The sequence below is a fragment of the Oculina patagonica genome, chromosome 11 (genome assembly GCF_052425735.1).
Source record: "Oculina patagonica isolate OP01 chromosome 11, crgOcupat, whole genome shotgun sequence".
NCBI lineage: Eukaryota > Metazoa > Cnidaria > Anthozoa > Scleractinia > Oculinidae > Oculina > Oculina patagonica.
In genome coordinates this window covers 14145829-14168698 of record NC_135768.1, presented here as the reverse complement: position 1 = coordinate 14168698, position 22870 = coordinate 14145829, and the positions used below count along the sequence as shown (strand labels likewise).

The 22870-nt window shown below is 39.8% G+C and overlaps 2 protein-coding genes across 4 annotated transcripts in view; one reads left to right on the top strand and one right to left on the bottom strand.

The window, feature by feature from the left end:
- Positions 1-9886, top strand: part of LOC144630533 (uncharacterized) — a 32251-nt gene extending 22365 nt beyond the window's left edge. For all 3 annotated transcript variants that reach the window (XM_078488893.1, XM_078488892.1, XM_078488891.1), the window contains 10 exons: positions 407-444; positions 1211-1286; positions 1691-1828; positions 2410-2537; positions 3774-3929; positions 4581-4730; positions 5177-5298; positions 6082-6140; positions 6329-6425; positions 7797-9886. In XM_078488893.1, coding sequence (XP_078345019.1) covers positions 407-444; positions 1211-1286; positions 1691-1828; positions 2410-2537; positions 3774-3929; positions 4581-4730; positions 5177-5298; positions 6082-6140; positions 6329-6425; positions 7797-7883 — 1051 coding nt within the window. In that variant the 3' untranslated portion in view covers positions 7884-9886. The remainder of the gene's footprint in view (positions 1-406; positions 445-1210; positions 1287-1690; positions 1829-2409; positions 2538-3773; positions 3930-4580; positions 4731-5176; positions 5299-6081; positions 6141-6328; positions 6426-7796) is intronic.
- Positions 9887-10454: 568 nt separating this feature from the next.
- LOC144629908 (uncharacterized) lies at positions 10455-15453 on the bottom strand. The gene is made up of 6 exons (XM_078488154.1): positions 15220-15453; positions 15034-15120; positions 13140-13332; positions 12396-12485; positions 11446-11587; positions 10455-10587 (listed from the first exon to the last, which is right to left on the bottom strand). The coding sequence occupies exons 1-5, from the start codon at positions 15281-15283 to the stop codon at positions 11455-11457; spliced, it is 567 nt and encodes a 188-aa protein (XP_078344280.1). The 5' UTR covers positions 15284-15453; the 3' UTR covers positions 10455-10587; positions 11446-11454.
- Positions 15454-22870: the final 7417 nt, after the last annotated feature.

Genomic DNA, 22870 nt, shown 5'->3' with positions numbered 1-22870 from the left:
GCCTTGTAACATAGCGAAAAGTAGAGGATAGTTCTACTTTTCTGCAACTTCCAATGCAACATTTTGTTGCATTGCAGGTTGCAGAAATGGGGTGTTACACGTGAATGTTTTTGGCAACTGGCAAAATTGTTGCATTGCAAGTTGCAAGAAAAATTGCCTTACGTAACATGGCCTTTAGGTAGACTCCTGCTCCTCTCTCAGTCAAATGTCTTTAATTCAGACACCTCTCTGGTGCAGACGTCTTTTAAAGGTAAGCACCTCTCTAAAAGTCTAATCTGATCCCAAGCTTGTCTGCTTTAGAGGGAGTTGACTGCAGTTTGGTGTCAGCACATGCCATTTTGAAGGTGGCAAGAGATAAATATATGTAGCGGTTTCTAAAACTACATTTTTATGTATTGCTTGATAGGAAAAATCCCATAGATGAGAGTACAGCTACGTTCTCAGGTAGGTGCAAGTCATCTGTGGCGAGCCATATCTTACTCGGGTTATGTAAGTTATTCTCAGTTATTTCCCTCCAAGTAAACAACTTATTCTCGATTTATGGTCATGATGGAAGAGACAATGAGGCGTAACCCCCGAATGTATATGACAACCAAAACTGCATACCGTAAAATTCCGGTTATAAGCCCTGGGCTTATACAACTTCATAAGGGTTTTTGGGTGGGCTTATAAGTGGAGGGGCTTATATCCGGGAGGGCTTATAAGGGAATGAAAAAAAAACGTTCCGAAACGGGCCACGGAAGTGTTGATCGAAATGCGTTTTTTAGTTAAAAACGCATAATAAAGCAACATTTAGACCTTTTCAGTACTCTCATCCGGCAGAGGGGGGGGGCTTATATCCGGGGGGGCTTGTAATCGGATGTGTTTTTTTTTGTTTCCAGGTAGATGGGCCTATAACCGGGGGGGGGCTTATAACCGGAATTTTACGGTACATGCCTTACATCTGGGGAATATTTTGTTAAGGGAGAGGGGGGTTTTCCTCATATATTCTCCCTTCTCCCTCCCCCCACCACCCCAGCCTGCTCACAGGCCTGTGTCAACCGGATGATAAGCATTTTAATTAACATCAAAGGTGCCACAATCAAACGCATGGTTTTGCCATATACCACAACAAGTTTCAACCAAATGCTTGTTATGAGAACCCAAAACCAAAACGTTTTTCTTTTTTCTTTTCTAATAAAAAACTTGTCTTACTTTATCTGACCAACAGACACATCTGAAACTCGTTTGTACGTAGTCCGTAATGAGGAGCCAGGAGAAGCCTGCTTGAATCAAGTCAAAGCAAAGTAAGTTCTACTTATTATCTTATCATGGGTTGGTTCATTATGTATCCTACTGAAATCAATTTTCAGTCCATGCGACAAGTTTTATTACAGAATTTTTTGGGTTTTGTCAGGATTATGTTCTGTCACAGACATTATAAAACTAAACATTTGCGATAACAGTATTCTGTATAATGTAGAGCCAATGGAATTTATTGAACGGTTCAAGCCTGTGTGATAGTGAAAAATTAATGTAATCACAATAGAATCAGGGCAGTAGAGAAACTTTGATGTTCGTTGACAGATCGCATCATTTTTAAACGGAAACTCTTGTTTGCAATGCTTAATATTCTTTGTATAGCTACAGTAAGCTATTATTAAAATAACATTTATAGACCAGTTTCATTTTTTATTGCTGTGTTTTTCAGTTCTTACTCACTGCGATCACGGACCAGCTTTGTTCTGATGTCACGGCGTGAAACACACATCTATTTATGGCATGGCAGTAAGTCAAGTGAAGACTCCCGTGCCACAGCTAAAGCTGCTGCCAAGAAAATGCAGGAAAGGTATGTTAGTGGTTGTGTTATGTGTTAATGATGTGACAGCTCCCTCTGAACAGACACTTTGTCTCACGCCAGTGTTTTATTCCTTTCCTAAGGCAGATACCTAACCAAGGAGGTATTAAACACTCAAGCTTTTAAGGCACAACACCACCCTAAGGTAGCCTCCTCTCTAAAGCATACATCATTCATAGCCAAACACCTCTAACTAAACATAGAGGCAACATAGAGGCAAACGCCAACATAGAGGCAAACGCCTCTCAATAGCAAACACCTTTTTAATGGAATCAGGCAATAATCCACTGAAGAAGAGTGAGAACGCTTGAAACGTCTGGAGTTAAGCATTTTTAAGCACATTTTAAACGAAACATTTCAATTTTCTACAGCTATTGCCGTCGCAACTACACTTCATTAAGACAGACACTACTCTCACCTCGCAAGACCATACATATTTATATGCCAGACACCTTCTCTCCCCCCCCCCCTTTCCGCCCCCGAAAAAAACACCCGGCGACCGGATGGGGGTTTTGTCGAGCCCTCCTTCGTTAAGCAAATACGTACACGTACCACTTTTGTTTTTCTTTCAGAAAAAGTATTGAATGCAACATGACTGGAGTTACAGCATTTTCCCTCAGCGAGGTTGAGGAAGGAAGTGAACCTGATGAATTCTGGAAAGCTATTGGAGGAAAGAAGTACTACTGCAGTCTTGCACATGGTAAGTTAGATCCACCTTGTACAGTATCATCATCATCATTGATCCTTTTTGCGCCATTGGACGCATAAGGCCTCTACAGTCTCTCTCCAGCGGGAGCGGTCTTGTGCCGCCTTCCGGATCCCATTCCAGATCAGGTGCAGGGACTTAAGTTCTTTCTCGGCCGACCTTCACCAAGTTGTTCTAGGCCTTCCCCGTGCTCGCTTTCCCTCTGCAGCTGGTGTCCAGAATAAACCTTCTTTAGCCACATCGCCGGAGTCCTTCCTCAATACATGCCCAATCCAACTCCATTTCCTGCGGGTTAAGCTCACCATGATGTCCTCTTGTTTACAGATGTTTCGTACTTCCAGGTTGGATATTTTTTGTGGCCATCTTATTCCCAATATAATACGGAGGCACTTGTGGATAAAAACCCTCAACTTTTTAACTACGTCCTGTGTTGTTTTCCAGCTTTCGGAGCCATAGAGAAGCACTGTCTTTACATTTGAGTTGAATAGTCTTAATTTGGTCTTAAGGGAAATCCTTTTGGATCTCCAAACTGGTTTCAATTATTCCACGAGTGCGCGTTGGATAAGAGATGGTAGATAGCCAACGAGGCGCGTAGCACCGAGTTGGTTATAACGATCTCATATCCAACAAGCGCGAGTGGAATAATTGTTTTATTAAAAACAATTACAATATTTTAGCTCCCAAGCTGTTTTTGTTGACGCGTATCGGCTACCATATTTGTGGTCAATGTTATATGAGCTCATATTAATATAGCATTGCCTGTTAACCAATCAAAACGTAGGAATTGCAATATACCATTGCTTGTATTTAATAATAAACAGTAGCAATTGCTTTGATTTAAATGGACACACACTAGGTTTCACCCACAGATTTACAAGTATGAACGACCTTGTACGGTGTAGTACAAGTCATTTGAATGGTCACTCACAAGACTCATCCACAGACTTAAAAGTTTCGACCTTGTACAGCAAAATAAACAGAACCACATGAAAGTACTTCTCAGTAGCTTAAAATGATCACACATTTAGGTTTCATCCACAGACTTAAAAGTTTGTACGACCTTGTACTGTACAGCATAATAAACAGCACCACAAAAAATTACTACCCAATAGCTTTCAATTAAATGGTCACACCTTTGGGTTTTATCCACAGGGGAGAAATTTAAATCTTGGTTTGGTATTCCAGCTTTACCTTACATGCATGAAATAAATACTTCCCTTTCTTTCTTAGATCCCTCGAAACACAATTATCAGCCGCGACTGTTTGAGCTGAGCAGTGCTACTGGAACGTTCACATCGAGTGAAGTGCTGTGCCCAGCACGATCTGAGCCAAAGTTATGTCCATTCCCTTTTCTACAAGAAGATCTTTACACTGCTAAACAACCAGGTACATGTATAACCACTACCACGCGTTGAATTAACTGACCTTGGAGCATCGTGTCAGAGAAGTTGCGAAGAAACATCGTACATGACATGGGCCATCAGATTTCACTTAATGGCGAAAGTTAATTCCTTTAGTTTTGGCTACGAGTACGAAAGCGAGTACGACTTTGGAATTTCGAGACAATTGTGTCCCCTGAACTATACTTCCTGTTGCTGACTAACTCATAAATAAACGTTAGGGATACCATTGGTGTGATAAGTAACTATACGAGGCACACGAATTTGGTTTGAAACTCGCACTCGTACTCAATCTCGTACTCGTAGTCCAGTCTAAAGGTCGCTAATACTTCTCTTCTACTTACGGCATGTTAGCGCTGTACATGTTGGCGTATTGCATTAAAATCCCCCCCCCCACCTCTGTTGAGGACGGGTCTGTCATTCTCACCCCCATAGAAATCCCCTGAAAACGTCTTAACCCCAAAGAAATCTGTTGAAAACGTCTTTACCCTAGAAAAATCCATTAAAAATGTGCTAAAACATCAAAAATCCATTCGAAAAGTGTTTGTCCTAGAAGAATTAATGGAATTTCTGGGTTTTGCCTATAAGAATTACATACCTTTTCACGCAAGATCATTAATATCTTGGCTTGTTGCAGGATTGTTCATAGTTGATGGGTATTATGAAGTGTACGTGTGGGAAGGATGGATGCCTGAAGATGATGATGATTCCAGGACTGGCTCAGGAAGACAGCGCTGGGACCGAGACAGAAAGCTTGCCATGGAAACAGCACTGAACTATGCTAAAGGTTTGAGTCTTTGTGTTGAATGACTTGATACAAGCACATCTACTACATGGAGATTAATGCATAGGTGCAAGGAGATATGAAACGGCTCTTTGAGGGATCAACTTAAGTTTACAACAAGAAGAGCTCCGAAACGCTGTTTAAGACGTTTTTGACGATTTTCCGAAGATTCTGTTTCACTTGCTGAAGATTTCCGATCACTTGCCGAAGATTTTCCGAAGTTATTTTCCGAAAATATTTCCGAAGATATTATTCTGCAAATATTTCCAAACCTTTCCGAACATTTCCGAAGATTGAAGCAGATCACCGAGGAAGATCCAAAGATGCTTCGTTTTACACCAACAAATTTCAGCTTTCTTGACACTGAAGCAAGGCAAACGCCTCAGCAATTTTAAAGTCATTGGTATATTAATTTGAAGTTATTTATTGATGTTGTTCTTATTCTTCAGAGGCTGGGAAACGGGTGTCTCACCGTGTGTACGTGGTGTATGCCGGCATGGAACCAATGACGTTCAAAGCTCTCTTTCCTTACTGGAATGAAACGCCAGATGTCATCAGAATACAGAAAGCGGTTTGTACAATTGAATTTGTTTGGTGTGTTGTCTACTTGTTATGTCTTGGGGGAACAAGTGTACTCGATGAGGACCCACCTTGTGTAGGGGTAGGGGGGCTATGCAAGACACAACCTGTCTGATAAGCCAAATGGACAAAGTTTATTGGCCTCAAAATTCAAGTTGAGACTTTCATATTTGGTGTGCTTGCTCTGGAGAAATGGCACAAGGAGGTTTGAATCTTTCTCTTAGTTTCTACTCCTGATAGAGTGGGGGGCTATACAAACAAGACACCATCTTTTAAGGTGGGAAAGGTATGGTACATGAAGAAACCACCTGTCTGTTTGCAGAGTGGGGGGTCCTGTCTGGGTACAATAGTTTTGACCATTTCCCTTGGATTACATTCTCGCAGTGGCTGCCTCTACCCAGGAGTATAAAGGTGTACCAGCGAATTGTAGGGTGACCTGGCCAAATACTGGGGGCTCACTTCATGCGATGGGCTAGCTTCCCATCCAGGGGATCAGTAGTAGTACTAGTATTTTGCAGCAGGACAAGCCAGAGTTACGGTCATTCTCCACATGACTTGTGTACAAGAATATGTTTATTTTTTTAATTAGTGAAAGGGTAAGCGTACAGTTTCATCACAGTCAGTCACCAATTACTACATGTATAATAGTCATTACGAGTTTGGATTTTAAAACGGAAACACAGAAAGCTTAATTTACTTCTTTCTTCTACCATCCTTTGAAGTTATCGTACTCTCTTTCTATTTATTCATGTTACTTTTGCTATTAATGTTACAGGATGGTAAACAACCCAACGTGAAACACTCTGCCAGCGACCTTCTACAACAGTTCACAAAGTAAGCAGCATTAAAATATTGCTTCAGAAAATATACTTTCTTTTTCCTCTTTTCCTAGTGCTACCACTTAGTAGTTAATAAAACTAGGTTTTAACCATTAAGAACGTTTTTTTTTAAACGCCCTCCATTTTTCTTCTCAAACTAAAGATGACTGAAGAAAACTAACCTTTTGTAAATTGCTTTCAAAGGGAATTTTACACGCTGGCCGAGCTACAGAAGATCCCACCTCCTCAGGGAGTTGATCCAGCAAAACTTGAGGAATTTTTGAGTGACAGCGACTTTCAGGTAAGAAAAGTATGATTTACCCCCGTCCCGGGTAAATTTGAAAACGGAGAAATTTGAAAATGCCGGGTAAAATGTTTTCCGTCCACACGGACCCGGGTAAATTTGAAAACGGAGAAATTTGAAAATGCCGGGTAAAATGTTTTCCGTCCACACGGACCCGGGTAAATTTGAAAACGGAGAAATTTGAAAATGCCGGGTAAAGTGTTTTCCGTCCACACTGACCCGGGTAAATTTGAAAACGGAGAAATTTGAAAATGCCGGGTAAAATGTTTTCCGTCCACACGGACCCGGGTAAATTTGAAAACGGAGAAATTTGAAAACGCCGGGTAAAATGTTTTCCGTCCACATTGACCCGGGTAAATTTGAAACGATACCCACTTTGGAGAGCGTTTTCTAAAAGCTCCGTTTTCGGTGACCAAAAACGCCGTTTCAGTGTGGACGGTTGGCCTATCCGGGTAAAAAAAGATGCGTTTTCAAATTTACCCGGGTCAGTGTGGACGGGGCCTTAGAAAACTAACTTGCTTAGGTGTCATTGTAATTATGTTGTTAGCCAAGGTCACGAGCAGCTCCTACATCTACTAACCCTAAAAGATTGTGAATAAGAAACGAAAAAAGCGAGTGGGAAAAGAAATCTATCAGTGTTAGAAAAGAAAACTTGAATTGCAGACAACCCTTTAGACAACCAGCTCTCAAATTTTGCTTACCTGGGTCAGTTGTATGATCTTCTTAGTTTACTTTTTATGATTTAATTGGCAGACGACAAGTGAGAATAAAACATTAACTTGCCCAGCGGGAAAATCTACTGGTCCCGGACGACAGGACGGGTCTTTTTTCGAGCCCTGAGTCAATCATTCTTTGAGGGAAATCGTTATTAAGCTAAAAGGATTCCTTTAAATTGAACTTTTTGAACTCAAAGTCCTTTATAAATCAGCTACCGACTGACTAGAAATCGACAAGTTCTGAAATGATAACGTTAGCCTCCATGAATATTTAGACAATTGAGAAGTAACCTTGCAGTTTCATGTGGAATTTATTATTGCAGTTTTTAGTGAAATGCGAACTCTGAAATTCAAAATCCAACTAGCGATTGCGTTTTTCGCTGACGTCAATCATAATCATGGCGACTGCCAACGAACCATGACAAACAGAAACAAACAAAATGGATCGAAATCTACCCGGTTGAAGTGAACTTCTGTTTCCCGAGAGGTCCGCTAAGATGATTGACGGCAACAAAAAGCGTAAACCGTTGGTCGAGGATTGAATTTCAGAGTTCGCATTTCACTGAAAACCGCAATAACACAACAGAACGTTTTTATCCAGTTTTGGAAATAATTGTATAATAAAACACGTTCCTTCTTGTTCTGCTTCTAGGAAATTTTCAAGATGGATAAAGAAGCGTTTAGTAAACTTCCGGGCTGGAAACAAGTCAACCTTAAGAAAGCTGTTGGGCTGTTCTAGATATGACTGTTGAAATGCAATAATAGAAACTTTTGAATTCCGTTGAATCAGCAAAAGAACTTAAGACGCCATTGAGTTTTTTCTACACATTTCGAGGGAGTCAATTTCCTTAGTCTCCCCATCTCGTAGTTTATGTACAGCGGGTAAACTGCGATATCATAAGTGCGCATGCGCAGGATACCAACGAATCTAAAAATAACTAAAAATAGATATACTCTCCTTAGTCATATGCTCTTAGTTGGGCTAAAAATGAGAGGCTTTCTTGTACAGTAGAAACTCCTAAAAAAATTGACTTGCCTCGTTTTCAAATTTATTTACATGTATAGACAAAGATGAATTTTAATTTTTAACTACTGCTAACGTTTGTAGTCAAGCAATATACGAATGACGTTTTAAACAGTGTTTAATTACATTTGTTTCTTCTAAAATTGATGGCGTAGCTTTTATTTTTTAAAACAATTATTTTCCGTCCAAAATTGTCAAATGGAACAGAAATGAGAGTGCCTTGCTGTAAAAAATTCTTTAATTTGTATATTTTTATAGTTGATATTGAATGACTAAAAATTATCTAAAGGACGCGATGATTTTACCGATTTTAGTCTATTTTTTTCAAAATACGAAGTTGATTTTTATCATGTTTATAGGTTGGTGTTCGCATGTGCTTTTAAAATCCACATTAATTTTTTACTTTGTTTCATATTGAACTAACGAAACCTTTTTTGCACGCTCGTTTATATTTATTTCTTGTCCTAATTTATTTCTGCATCTCAAAAGGTTTCGTGTTAAATCTGCTGAGCGGATGGTAATTGTCTTTTGAAGATGGCGGCATCGTTTGTACTGTATTTCTTTTTTTAAAGTCCTTTAATTTGTTAGTTTTCTTGTTAGGTTTTGTTTCATGTTCATAGTTGTGAACAAGCTGGTTATTGTTCTTGTCTAAGAAAGCTCTGGCATAAGCTTAAAACGTGAGTAGAAGGGATGACAAAGCATTTAGATCAAGTTTACATTTCCTGGGAAATAATTTAGTCCCGTGACTGTTGTCACGCAATATATCTTTGATTGATCATTGACAGCTTTAAAATGGTTTTCCTTATTTTCTGGCCAGTAAACTGGGCTAGAAGACATCTAAACAAAATGAATGTGTATTGAAGGAGAGCTTTGGAAACCCAATGTAAAGGTGTCAAAAGTTTGTCAAAGTTAATCGTAGACTTCAGACGAGTAATTTTAGTAAGATGCGTTTAAATTGTAGTTTCTTTAATCCTTTCACTCCCGAAAACGGCCAAGTTAAAAATTGAACATTAATGAAAATAAAATTATATTAAAAAAAAAAACAGCACCACATGAAAGTGCTGCTTAATAGCTTTCATTTGAATGGTCACACACTAGGGTTTCATACGTAGACCAAAAAGTAAGAACCGCCTTGTGCAGCACAAGAGACAGTACAACATGAAAGTACTGCTCAATAGCTTTCATTTAAATGGTCATATGTTACGGTTTTATCCACAAACGTGAAATAACAATAATATGAATTGAGACAAGATTTGACTCGGGTTGTGAAAGGCTTAGACGCATTCAATGTTTTTCTTCATTCATAACTCTTGTTAACAGTTTTCAAAGCAACTATTGATGATACTTCTTGAGAAAGTCAACATAAAGGTTATAACTATAGGTATCTTTGTATCTACGATGTTGTCAATGCATATCTCTCAATACTCTTCAAACAATGTCTTCACGAATTATTACAATGATTCCCCCCATAACTCAATACCACAGCTTAGCTATTGTAGTATACAAATTGAATTAAGGCGATTTTATTCGCGAATGAGAAGTAATTTTAAAATTGCCACAAAAACAGGCCGAGTTTTTTCCTCATGGCAGAAGGATGTACATAAAGAGACAAAATTATGAAGGCTGAATAAATAAGATGAAATATATATGTTAATTCTGATGTGATGTACAGGATATGTTTCACGTCAGGTTTTATGCAATAAAAGATCTATTACCTCGTCATGTGTGTTTTAAAATTTGTCCCGGAGCCCTTAAAGCCCGGGCCAAACGAGGATGAGAGTTGACGAGAGTTGACTCTCATGAGAGTTTACGTCATCTGTCATCGACTATCATCTCGAGCCAAACGAGAGAAAACTCTCATGAAAAATTTGAACCTTAAAGCCCGGGCCAAACGAGGATGAGAGTTGACTCTCATGAGAGTTTACGTCATCTGTCATCGACTTTCATCTCGAGCCAAACGAGAGAAAACTCTCATGAAAAATTTAAACACGTTCAAAGTCGATGAGAGCGCACGAGAGTCGATAAGAGTTCCATGCCAAACGAGAGTGAGAGTTAACTCTCATCAACTCTCGTCCTCGTTTTGCCCGGGCTTAACACTGCGTATTCAGCTGTCTGCGCGTTCGTCCGCCCGCCCGCCCGCCCGCCCGCCAACTCGTGCGTGCGTTCTCGGTCGGTCGTGCGTTGGTTCGAATGTAACAACCCGACGTATAGTCTCCAGGTTACGCCAGTAAGTATTTACGATTTTCTACTTTTCAGTCTTGTTGTGTCGGGATAAAGAGGTGCGTAGACTTTCCAGTGCGACATTTTATTAACAAAACCTATTTACACCATTTTATCTGAAACTTTCTCAACATAATACTTGTTGCTCCATTGTTTGACAAGAAGGTAGCTCCAATCAGTGTAAACAATTTTGTTGTACCTGAAAGGGAACACGAAGCCAGGTCTTGTTAAATAGGCATTTCCGGCAAAACTATTTTCATATGAAAGGGTTTGACTTCTTCACGTAGTTTAATTGTTCTAAAAATTATATCCAGCCAAACAGAACACAGCGGTGCAGAAAAAAACCTCAGACTAGGGAATTTAGTTCACAGCAATCACGTAACCAGTCTACGAGCTTGCTGATCAGATGTTGGCTGCCGGCGAGCAGCCGCTGACTAAAGCCTGGTTTTCACTAGCGACGCAAGCACAAGCGCGATCACGCAAAAAGGACAAATTTTGACCCTCGTGCTTGTGCTTGCCGCAGGCACAAGCAAAAGCATCCAAATGCAATGCTCTTGTGCTTTTGCTTGAGTCGAAGGCTTTTTCATGGAGAAATAAGAGCTGTTATTCTTGTGCTTGCGCTTGTGCTTGCGTCGCTAGTGAAAACCAGGCTTAAGAAGCATGTGAATCTGGGTTCAATTTTCTTTGTTTCCAGTACCCTCTTCACACCAGCAAAACATGTTTAGTTAAAACCAGGTTTAACAAAATGAAAATCAGCAACAGAAAAGTGAAAGACTGAAATTTTCACAGGGTTCAAGTAGGCTCTAGCTTGCGCTTTCATTGTGCTAAATTTAAGTCGACAAACATCTGAAACATCAGTTATCAACTTCAAGGAAGAAAATAACTTTAACCGTGTCTAACCATAGTTAGTACTAACTATGGTCTAACTAAACAGCTTAGCTTTAGTGTGAAGGGGGTATAAGCAACTTGCCGCCGATTGAGAAGACTTGAAATCTCCGTGGTCTCCAGACCTGTTGGGGATTTTAACCTGAAAATTTTCTCGGAACGTTCGACTTACCACTGCGAGCTAAGGATACAGATGAGTGGTTTTCCCTGCTGCTGAAGTCAGAGATATTTGAGGGGCAAGGAATGAACTTGCTTGGCTAGGATCATCAGGCATTGGAATGGTGAAGGACTCATACGAAGCCCGGCCAGACACACTGAAAACAGGAAGGCAAGATATTTAACAATAGTTTGCATGCAACGTTTTCTTTTTAAGTTACCTTAGGCCCGGGCCAAACGTCGAACTTCACATGAGTCGAACCTAATGCAAATGACCAAAAACAATAGGTTTTGCTCATTTGCATTAGTTTCGACTCATGTGAAGTTCGACGTTTGGCCCCCGGCCGTAGGCCCCGTCCATACTGACCCGGGTAAATTTGAAAACGGAGAAATTTAAAAACGCCGCGTAGAATGTTTTCCGTCCACATTAACCCGGGTAAATTTGAAAACGATTCGCTTCTTTGGTGAGCGTTTTTGAAAAGCTCCGTTTTCGGTGACCGAAAACGCCGGTTCAGTGTGGATGGTTGGCCTAACCGGAGAAAAAAAGATGCGTTTTCAAATTTACCCGGGTCAGTGTGGATAGGGCCTTAGTCGCTTTCCATCTGCGAATGGCAGATTTTGTTTACTTGTGTTGGCTATTTGCGAAGTTACAGGTGTGAAATATTTAACTACGTTATTCCATTCCCAACTTATGAGTTAATTACTTTAACCGGATCGTACAAATGCATCTTTAAACAGTGTAACGATTGTTTTTTCGTACACGCGACTCATGCACTCACGTGATGCCAGACTGCTTATTAGCTCACAAATTTAACAGATGAATCTCTTCATTAGTGATTTTTTTTTTGCCTTGAACATCGTGATTTCGTAACCTCAAGAGGAAGTTTGGCTGGGAGAGTTAAAAATGTAGTTCGTGCTTATAAAGTTCCTTTGCAAAATAAGGCACTTCAAAGTGAAAGACTGTACCTTCTGTACGGATCATTTCCTAAAGCCGTACTTGAAAGTTCTGTGTCCTCCAGTGTCATTGCGAACTCCTTTTGCAACAATGAGCGCTGTCTGTATGGGAAGAAAAAAACAGCAACAAATGCTGGGTCAGGAGACAAAGTAAACTTGAATTTTACGTTTATCCCAGTGGAATTTTAACCGAAAAAGAGTTACTAGAGAATGGTCGAGAATGAGCCTCGCTCTAAAGGAAATCGGCGAAGAGTGCCGAAGAGGTCCGAGAATTTTTGTCGAAAGAGAATCATCATAAAATCTGTTTTTTTTTTTTTTACTGGGCATAACTACAAGCATAAGCCGTATGCATGGGAGTATAGGTGAGAATAAAGTTTCCAAGTACCCTTAAGTGCCCGAGTCAAGGTCGAGATCTTGTACTCGGAATTATGGCGCGGGTATTTAAAAAAAAATAGTTTGTTCACATTAGTGCCCAGCGAGAATCGGACTCGGGCACCGTGCCCAGGCACCGAGCGTGAACACAGCCTTAATGGTGTCCTCGCTTGAAATAAGCATAACCATAAATTGTTCCTTCTTCTTGCGCTTATGCTTATTCCTACTGGGGAGAAAATATAAAAACGAAGGAGTGTGATCGTTGTTCTCATACGCATATGCTTTTGCTTGTGTTCGTGCTTATGCATCATGCAGACATCAGTTCACTCTAAACTGCTACTTTTTCCATCAAATATTTCATGCAAGCCTCATCGTAAACATTACCTTTTTCGGACGAGGTGTATGAGTGATAAAACGACGATTATAAGAACGACTGTAAGTGCTGACACAAGCGCCGCCAGAGTAGGGACTTTCATGGGAGTTGGAGATGCTGGATGACCAACGAGACTATCATAGTTAGCTGGCATAGGGAGAGGGCTTGCGCGCTCATGTCGAGAAGAGTCGGAAGAAGTAGGAGCTATGATTAAAAAAACAAACAAACAAAAGCATTACAGTCTGCTATAGTTTGGGAGGCGCGGTGGCCTAATGGTTAGCGCGCTCGACTCCAAGTCAAACGGCCCGGGTTCGAGCCCTGGCCGTGGCGCTGCGTCGTGTTCTTGGGCAAAACACTTAAATCTCACAGTGCCTCTCTCCACCCGAATGTATAAATGGGTACCGGCGAATTTACTGCTGGGAGGTAACCCTCCGATGGACTAGCATCCAATCCAGCGGGGGAGTAGCAATACTCCCAGTCGCTTAATGCTACAGAAACCGGGATAAAATCCGTCTGTGTGGGCCACTAGGCTCGGACCTTTTATAGCTTGTAATAACTTTTTGCTGAGCAACGCGAGGTTAGAAAAGCTTGGTGTCGGCCCCCCCGGGGGGGGGGGGTTGTGGGGGTGTGCCGCCCTCATCTTCAAATCCAGACCCAATTTTAGACCAAAAAATGCCATTCTCCACACCCGTTTTCAGACCTGGCCTCAAAACTCCATACCCGTTTTCAGACCATCAGTGCTGAACGGAAGTCAACGTAACAAAGATGAATACGTAACATTTAGCTGGAATGATATATTTTATCTATTTCTCTTTCTCTCTCACCAGTTTCTCGCCCCGGTTGCTGGGAAGAAAAATAAGTTTATAAGCTTTCGTGAACGTTCCCCAGATAACCATACCCAATTTCAGACCAAAATGTTCAAAATCTATACCCGTTTTCAGACCAAAACAGCTCAAAAACCATACCCTTTGGGGCGGCACATACCTATATACCTGATTTAGGGGAGTACCCCCCCCCCCGGCAGTTGCCGTACTGATACGTTAGTCTTAGTTATCTGTGAGAGGTTTCGCAGGTTGACGCAAGGCTGGCACAAGGTTGGTATTATTACTCAGGATATACATTTAGGTCGCCACGATGCTGGTGCAAGGTTGGTACAAGGTTGACCCAGTTGCAGGTTAATCTCGTACCAGTGAGTTGTTTCGTTGAATAGTAGATTTTCCTTCGTTAAAGAAATCAAAACTATAAAGCTCTCTTCGCAGCGGACCCACACGCTTTGTAACTGTAACAAGCATACGTTTCTTTTTTTTAATAAAGCTATTACGCAGAGCTGAACCCCAGAATATTTATCGCCTTAAGCTTGTATGTTGTTTTTTAACATTTTTACAGGGACTATGTCAAGGATTTTAACAGATTTTTGAACAGCCCAAATTTATATTTGTGTCCGATATTTTTATTAACAATTGCTATTTTAAAGCACTAAAACTGTTAAAAAGCGCGTTTGGCTGCGGATGGCTCGGATGAAAATGGATTGCAATTTGAAACCGTTAGCCATCGTTTTCAAGTTGTTTCCGCGCACCTTCGAAAAAAAATCGATATTTATAGCCGAAGTTTGTTTTCTATCTCAAATACAAGTTATATCTTTTGTTAAATGTTCAAAGACAATTTTTTCATTGGTAAATTTGCCTACCACTTATTTCATAACAGTTAAGACCAAAAAACTGCGAAATCCCCGTGACATAGTCCCTTTAAATCTCCCCCGGGATAACTTCATGGGACAGCTTCGGTATTATAGTGCATGGGCTCCCTGTAGCCTGTGTTTGGAATAGAACTGAGCAGTCACACAGGCAGTTGAATGGTAACGAAGATATGTTTAATGGTAAGAGCATTCAGTGCTATTGTACTTACCAGCGAGATCTTCACTTTGAATGTCATTTTTCTTTTCTCGATAAAATTCGTTGTTCGAATAGAGATCGTAATATTCTTGTGCACAACCTAGAAAGTAACATTAATACAACGATTTGTTAACATTTCCTGCACGATAAACAGTTTAAAAAGGCAAACAACGCGTTAAAAGAAATCATCAAACCAAACCTTTTTGCCACTGAGTAGAACTAACGACGACCAATAAAACAACTAAAAGTTCCTTCGGTCGCATTTCAAGAAATCAATTCGCAGTATTATTTAACATGATTTGTTTCTCGTCTTTGCATATTGAAATCTGTTTCATCTGCGCTGGAATAGTCACGCGGAAATATTTCTCGCATCGAAAATGGCAACAATTTACACTGTTGACAAAACGCAAAAGCTGTTGTTTATGACGTGCTGAACTCGCTCCTGATTGGTCAAAAAATAACCTCGCGCGCTCGCATAAGATTTCAATGCAAAGAATCACGCAAGTTCAAACGGAATTATCGGCGCTGAGGAAATAAAAACTCACGCAATTTTCCGCTGTCGTTATCGGGTTTACAATCACTTATTTACTGTGATCGCGGAGCTTAACTAAAAGTCACAACCAAACAAATAAACAAAAAAACTGGATGTCTTTCCTTTCCGAATGAAAGCTTGGATTTTACAGCGTAATATTTTTTAATCTGATTTTTGAATGGGTTATCAGATATCTTGCATACTTTATTGATTGCTTCATCATATTTAATGTTAATTATGCGACCTATGACATATACGTCCGAAAACAGAGTGTTTCATAACCTATAGTCTTACTGAGGAAGCTAACGAGCCAAACGTAAGAAATGCTAGCTAATCTACTAATTTAAAAACAAACAAACAAAACAAAAAATAATCTATTTTAAAAAAGAGTCGAAAACTTCAAAGCTAGCGAATGATCGTTCAACAATAACGTTGAATCATATACCTTGGAAAAAGCAACAATTTGTTACATGTTAAAAGGTGAAAAGAGTTATTTTGAGGTTCAATGAGAAGAACTGCATGTTTTATATACCGTAGAATTCCGGTTATAAGCCCTGGACTTATACAACTTCGTAAGGGGTTTTGGGTGGGCTTATAAAACGGAGGGGCTTATATCCGGGAGGGCTTATAAGCGGAATGAAAAAAAAAACGTTTCGAAAAGAGCCACATGAGTGTTGAACGAAATACGTTTTTAAGTTAAAAACGCATAATAAAGCAACATTAGCCCTATTCAGTACTGTCATCCGACAGAGGGGGGCTTATATCCGGAGGGGCTTATAATCGGATGTATCTTTTGGTTTCTAAGTAGATGGGCCTATAACCGTGGGGGGGGGGGCTTATAAGCGGGGGGGCTTATAACCGGAATTTTACGGTATTACAATAGTGGGTGCGCCCCTCCTTTGTGGGGTGGGGTTGGGACGAGAGGATGGCTGACATTTTAGACTAATATTACAACTAAATTAATACAATGTGTACGTATTTGGGAGAAAAGCGCTGCAAGTAGAATAGTACTACCTCCTTTCGATTCTTCGCTCGATTTATCTTCTTTTTTTCCGGCCAGTATTTCACAGGTAGTCCAATTAGCTCATAAAGGAGCCGTCAACATTATTTCACAGGTAGTCCAAGCTCCTAAAGGAGCCGTCAACATATGACATTGCGTAATAACGTTATTATAAGAGTTTGTATGGGAATATAACGATCATAAAAAGAAAAATTCAAACTAGGGAAAAGATCTAATAAAATCGACTTACCTGCCCTCTTCTGTGTATATCTTGTGTTTCCAGTAGGTTTTAGGTGAATGTAAAACCTTCTGGAAACGCCTCCAAATGACACAAAAGCACAAGAGACCGTAAAATTCTGGTTATAAGCCCTGGGCTTATACAACTTCGTAAGGGGTTTTGTGTGGGCTTATAAGCGGAGGGGCTTATATCCGGGAGGGCTTATAAGCGGAATAAAAAAGACGTTCTGTACTGTCATCCGGGAGAGGGGGGCTTATATCTGGGGGGGGGGGGAGCTTATAATCGGATGTATTTTTACCGAATGGTAATGAGGTTATGTTATTGGCCTCATTTTCTCACTCGAAAACTCGATTCTGATATCAAACCGCAATTAATTTATCATTAAACGATAAACGTGCTGACAGAAAGGTCCTTTAAACGCATTCAGCACATGTCAATCAGAAACAAATTATTCTTCAACCTCGTTCCAGGGTCTCCCTCTTTCAGGGAACTAAATTGAATTTTCACAAAACAAATCGAAAGAGGATCACTTACACTTATCCTCTGGTGATAAAAGAGAATAGAATCCGCTCTACGAAGCCTCAGAGCATAGGCTATCAATGACCTATTCACGTAAGAAAACATTCAAAGACGCGTTTTAGTAAACACAACATTCATGCACGTTTTTGTTTCGTGTCACATCATCTTCGTGTCACGTCATCCGTTCTTCATCTTTTTGAGTCGTGCAGAAACGCGCATCTTTCTCTCAAATTTTATTCGCTGCTTAAAATAACGCTATACGTGCTGGCAGAAAAGTAAACATATTCACAAAATAAATTTACTAAAAAGGATCAAAGGTTACACTTATAAAATTATATTTTTGTGATGAAATAGAATTCGCGCTACGAAGCCTGAGAGCACAATCCATCAATGATGCAATTCCCATGGAAAAATAAAACATTCACAGGGAAATAAAGTGAGATTGTGTTACATTATTGAACGCTTATTTGAAGAAAAAACTATCAATGACCCATTCACGCAAGAAAACATTCAAAGGCAAATTAAGTGAGATTGTGACATTACTGATAGCACCTATGAACTTCATATAGTTACGCTTAAACTGTTATAAAAAATTATTACGCTCGCCATGTGACGTGTTTTAGTCAACACAACATCCACGGCACGTTTTTGTTTCGCGTCACGTCACCCGTTTTTCATCTTTTTGGAGTTGAGCAGATACACGAAGTGCTCGGGCGTATCTTTTCTCTCAAATTTTTTCCGCTGCTCAAAAATAACGCTATACGTGCTGACAGAAAAGTAAACATATTCACAAAACAAATTTACTTAATGCTTAAAAGGATCAAAGGTAATACACTAACCGGTAAATTAGCCTGTGTACAGCCGTCCCGCTCCCCTCAAAAAAATCAACTGTACACAGGCTACCGGTAAATATTTTGGTTGTGAAAACTGAATAGCGCTACGACCCCTGAGAGCACGAGCCATCAATGACGCAACTCACGTGGAAAAATAAAGCAAAATGAGATTGCTTTACTTTATTGGACACTTGTTTAGAAAAAATGCGGAGGTCGGCACTTCATTCATCGAATTACCATGAGGTTGCTCGAAGAGCCTGTGATTCTGTTTCCAGTTAGATGGGCCTATAACCGGGGGGCTTATAACCGGAATTTTACGGTATACACAGAAGAGGGCAGGTAAGTCGATTTTATTAGATCTTTTCCCCCTATTTTAAATTTCTTTTACGATCGTTATATTTCCATACAAACACTTAGAATAACGTTATTAGGCAATGCGCAATACTTGACGGCTCCTCCGGCTTTAGGAGCCTGGGCTACCTGTGCCTTGAGTCCACAAGTTTTGTGGGCAGTTGTATCAAGTTTAAGGTGATTCCACTAAAATAGAAGGAGTATTAAACTTTTCTTTAAATTTTGTCCACTTGGTAATTATGATATGAACATTACAAAAATGCAATAAAAAATGGGGGTCACCGTGCTTGTTTTTGAACAGCAGCGATGGTGATTTAAGTGACTATATGACCATTGGGGTTTTCAATACTGAACCGTAGTAATCAGAAGGGATATCCATAGTTTTAAACAAAAGGTCATTTGGAGTAAAGTATTGGAGCAATTTCAATAAAATAGGCTTCAATCTTATGTTTTAAGCTGTTTTAGTTGAACGGCAGTGTACGATAGTAAAACAAATCTGAAGAATATGCTGCCTGCGCACGTGCCTGGCACTACCCACGCGTGTTCCTTACTACATAAAAACTAAAATATTTCAAAGCAGAATTTTAAACTTTTGCTAAAAATGTGGTAAAATGTAGCCAACCGTTTGTAAATTAAATATATGCAACAAAAAATGGGGGTCACCGTGCTCGGTTGTCGTGTTATTGTTTGTCAAACAGCGAAATCCTCTATCTTTGAAAATCCTTACGGCCGAAAGAGGACTGGGCCGAGTTCAAAGATGGCCGCTCCGTTATGTGGAACGATCGTTGCAGGGCAAACCTTCCCTTGCTATTATGCGATTGCTACTGTGTTTGTTCAAGCTTCTCGTCAAGAAATGAAGCGAGGGAAAACTAGAGTCTTTTTTTTTGCTTAATGAGGTAAGTTTGTGGTAATACAGGCTTTAATTCGTGCCAGGCAGCTTGTGAATTTCTGTGCGTGTGAGGGTGGTAGGGTTGTCCTAAAACCAGGAATGCCGGAAACCCGGAAAACCGGAATGCCGGAAATCCGGATAAGAAAACCAGGAATTCTAAAACCCGGAATGACCTTTTTTGTTTACGCCTTTTTCAGGATAAATACGTGGAAATATGTTATATTTTTGGGAAATTGGAAGTTTGTTACGAGTTTCCAATTACGTTGCGAGTTAGCGAATCAAATTGTCAATTTCGATACAAAGTTCACAACTTCGGGCCGACTGAACTTCGCAATTTAGCTAGTTGAGGAGAAACAAAACATGTTTCAAAGTCATGGCGATATCTGAACTCAGTACTGGCCCGATTTATACTAGAGACGGATGATCCGTCTGGACGAACTTGCATTTTGATTAGGCGAGCATTTTTTAGTTCGTGCGATAATTCGGGCTTTTACTTGGGGTAGAAGAGCACAGAACGCGTCATCAGAATGGAATGATCCATAAGCAAAATTATTCAAAATTTAGGCGCAGCAGAGATAATGTATGTAAAATATATTAAATAATTTTGGGGTTTGTAGACTTCTGGTAACAAATGATTTTAGCCCATCTGGAAGCGTGGAAATCTGGAAATCTGGCAACGAATGCTTAAGGAGTTAACAGTCTATCTCTGGAAGTGTGGAAATGTGGAAATCTGGAAATCTGGCAGTGAATAGTTAATGAGTTGACTGTCTATCTCTGGAAGTGTGGAAATGTGGAAATCTGGCAATGAATACTTAATGGGTTAACAGTCTAACTCTGGAAGTGTGGAAATGTGGAAATATGGAAATCTTGATACTTCATGAGTTAACAGTGTAACTGTGGAAGCCTGGAAATGTGGAAATGTGGAAATCTGGCAATGAATACTTAATGAGTTAACAGTCTAACTCTGGAAGCCTGGAAATGTGGAAATCCGGAAATGTGGCAATGATTACTTAATGAGTTAATACCTAATGAGTTAACCGGCTATCTCTGGAAGCCTGGAAATGTGGAAATCTGGCAATGAATACTTAATGAGTTAACAGTCTAACTCTGGAAGCCTGGAAATGTGGAAATCTGGAAATGTGGCAATGAATACTTAATGAGTTAATACTTAATGAGTTAACCGGCTATCTCTGGAAGCCTGGAAATGTGGAAATCTGGCAACTCTGGAAGCCTAGAAATGTGGAAATCTGGCAATGAATACTTAATGAGTTAACAGTCTAATTCTGGAAGCCAGTTTTGTATATAGATAATCTTTTAAGAGAGGTTTAGCTTTAACTTTTGAAATCAAAACAATAACACAGAGCTGTGGACAATGAAAGTTTGCATTAACACCATTAAATGACACTATTTTAGAGATAATAAGAATGATGATATTCAATACCCAATTCCCTCTATAGCGGGCGCCTGCAGGGAATCACGGTAGTTGTATTCATCAAACCATGCGCATGACTCAGCAACGTGCATTGTTGCTGAGTCTCGCGCATGGTTTGATAAATACAACTACCGTGATTCCCCGCAGGCGTGCGCTATAGAGGGAATCGGCCATTGATAAGATGTAAACAATTTCAATGTTATTTATTGTCAAGCAAATGTTTGCCTTTAGAATCAACCAATTTTTTAAAGGAGTTATAATTGTATGATACTTAAAGCCAATAGAAGTGATGATCAATGGAAGTTATCTAGAACACTAGTTTTGTTTGCTGCATTTTTTATTGCAGATAAAGATTATTTACCTAGGGTAATATGTACCACCAAGGTCTTACAATTAATAACTGATAATACACTGATTGTATCAATATGCTGGACTGAAAAATGGCAACATTATTTTTACTCATAATTTGCCATAACTGACATCAAACATCCAAGTATTCATTGCCAAATTTACACATTTCCATGCTTCCACCAGATTTCCAGGCTTCCAGAGATAGCCTGTTAACTCATTAAGTATTTATTGCCAGATTTCCACATTTACAGGCTTCCAGAGTTATACTGTTAACTCATTAAGTATTCATTGCCAGATTTCCACATTTCCACATTTCCAGGCTTCCAGAGTTAGACTGTTAACTCATTAAGTATTCGTTGCCAGATTTCCACATTTCCAGGCTTCCAGAGATAGCCGGTTAACTCATTAAGTATTAACTCATTAAGTATTCATTGCCACATTTCCAGATTTCCACGATTCCAGAGATAGCCGGTTAACTCATTAAGTATTCATTGCCACATTTCCAGATTTCCACATTTCCAGGCTTCCAGAGTTAGACTGTTAACTCCTCAAGTACTCATTGCCAGATTTCCAGATTTCCACATTTCCAGGCTTTCACAGTTAGACTGTTAACTCATGAAGTATTCACTGCCAGATTTCCACATTTCCAGGCTTCCAGAGTTAGACTGTTAACTCATTAAGTATTCGTTGCCAGATTTCCACATTTCCAGGCTTCCAGAGATAGCCGGTTAACTCATTAAGTATTAACTCATTAAGTATTCATTGCCACATTTCCAGATTTCCACGATTCCAGAGATAGCCGGTTACTCATTAAGTATTCATTGCCACATTTCCAGATTTCCACATTTCCAGGCTTCCAGAGTTAGACTGTTAACTCCTCAAGTACTCATTGCCAGATTTCCACATTTCCACATTTCCAGGCTTTCACAGTTAGACTGTTAACTCATGAAGTATTCACTGCCAGATTTCCACATTTCCACACTTCCAGAGTTAGACTGTTAACCCATTATGTAATAACTGCCAGATTTCCACATTTCCACACTTCCAGAGATAGACGGTCAACTCAAATAAGTATTCATTGCCAGATTGCCAGATTTCCACATTTCCACACTTCCAGAGATAGACTGTTAACTCCTTAAGTATTCGTTGCCAGATTTCCAGATTTCCACGCTTCCAGATGGTCTAAAATCATATGTTACCAGAAGTCAACAAACCCCAAAATTATTTAATATACTTTACATACATTATCTCTGCTGCGCCTAAATTTTCAATAATTTTGCTTATGGATCATTCCATTCTGATGACGCGTTCTGTGTTCTTCTACCCCAAGTAAAAGCCATAATTCGTCTGTGTATAAATACGGGCAAACAGACGGATTATCGGTCCAGACCAACTATCTTCATAATTCGTCTTGGCAGACGAAGATAGTTGAAGATAGTTGGTCTGGACCGATAATCCGTCTGTTTGCCCGTATTTATACACAGACGAATTATCGCACGAACTAAAAAATGCTCGCCTAATCAAAATGCAAGTTCGTCCAGACGGATCATCCGTCTCTAGTATAAATTGGGCCATTTATCGTCTGATAAGACGAATTATGAAGATAGTTGATCTGGACGGATGATCCGTCTGTTTGCCCATATTTTATACACAGACGAATTATCGCACGAACTAAAAAATCCCGCCTAATTAAAATGCTAGTTTG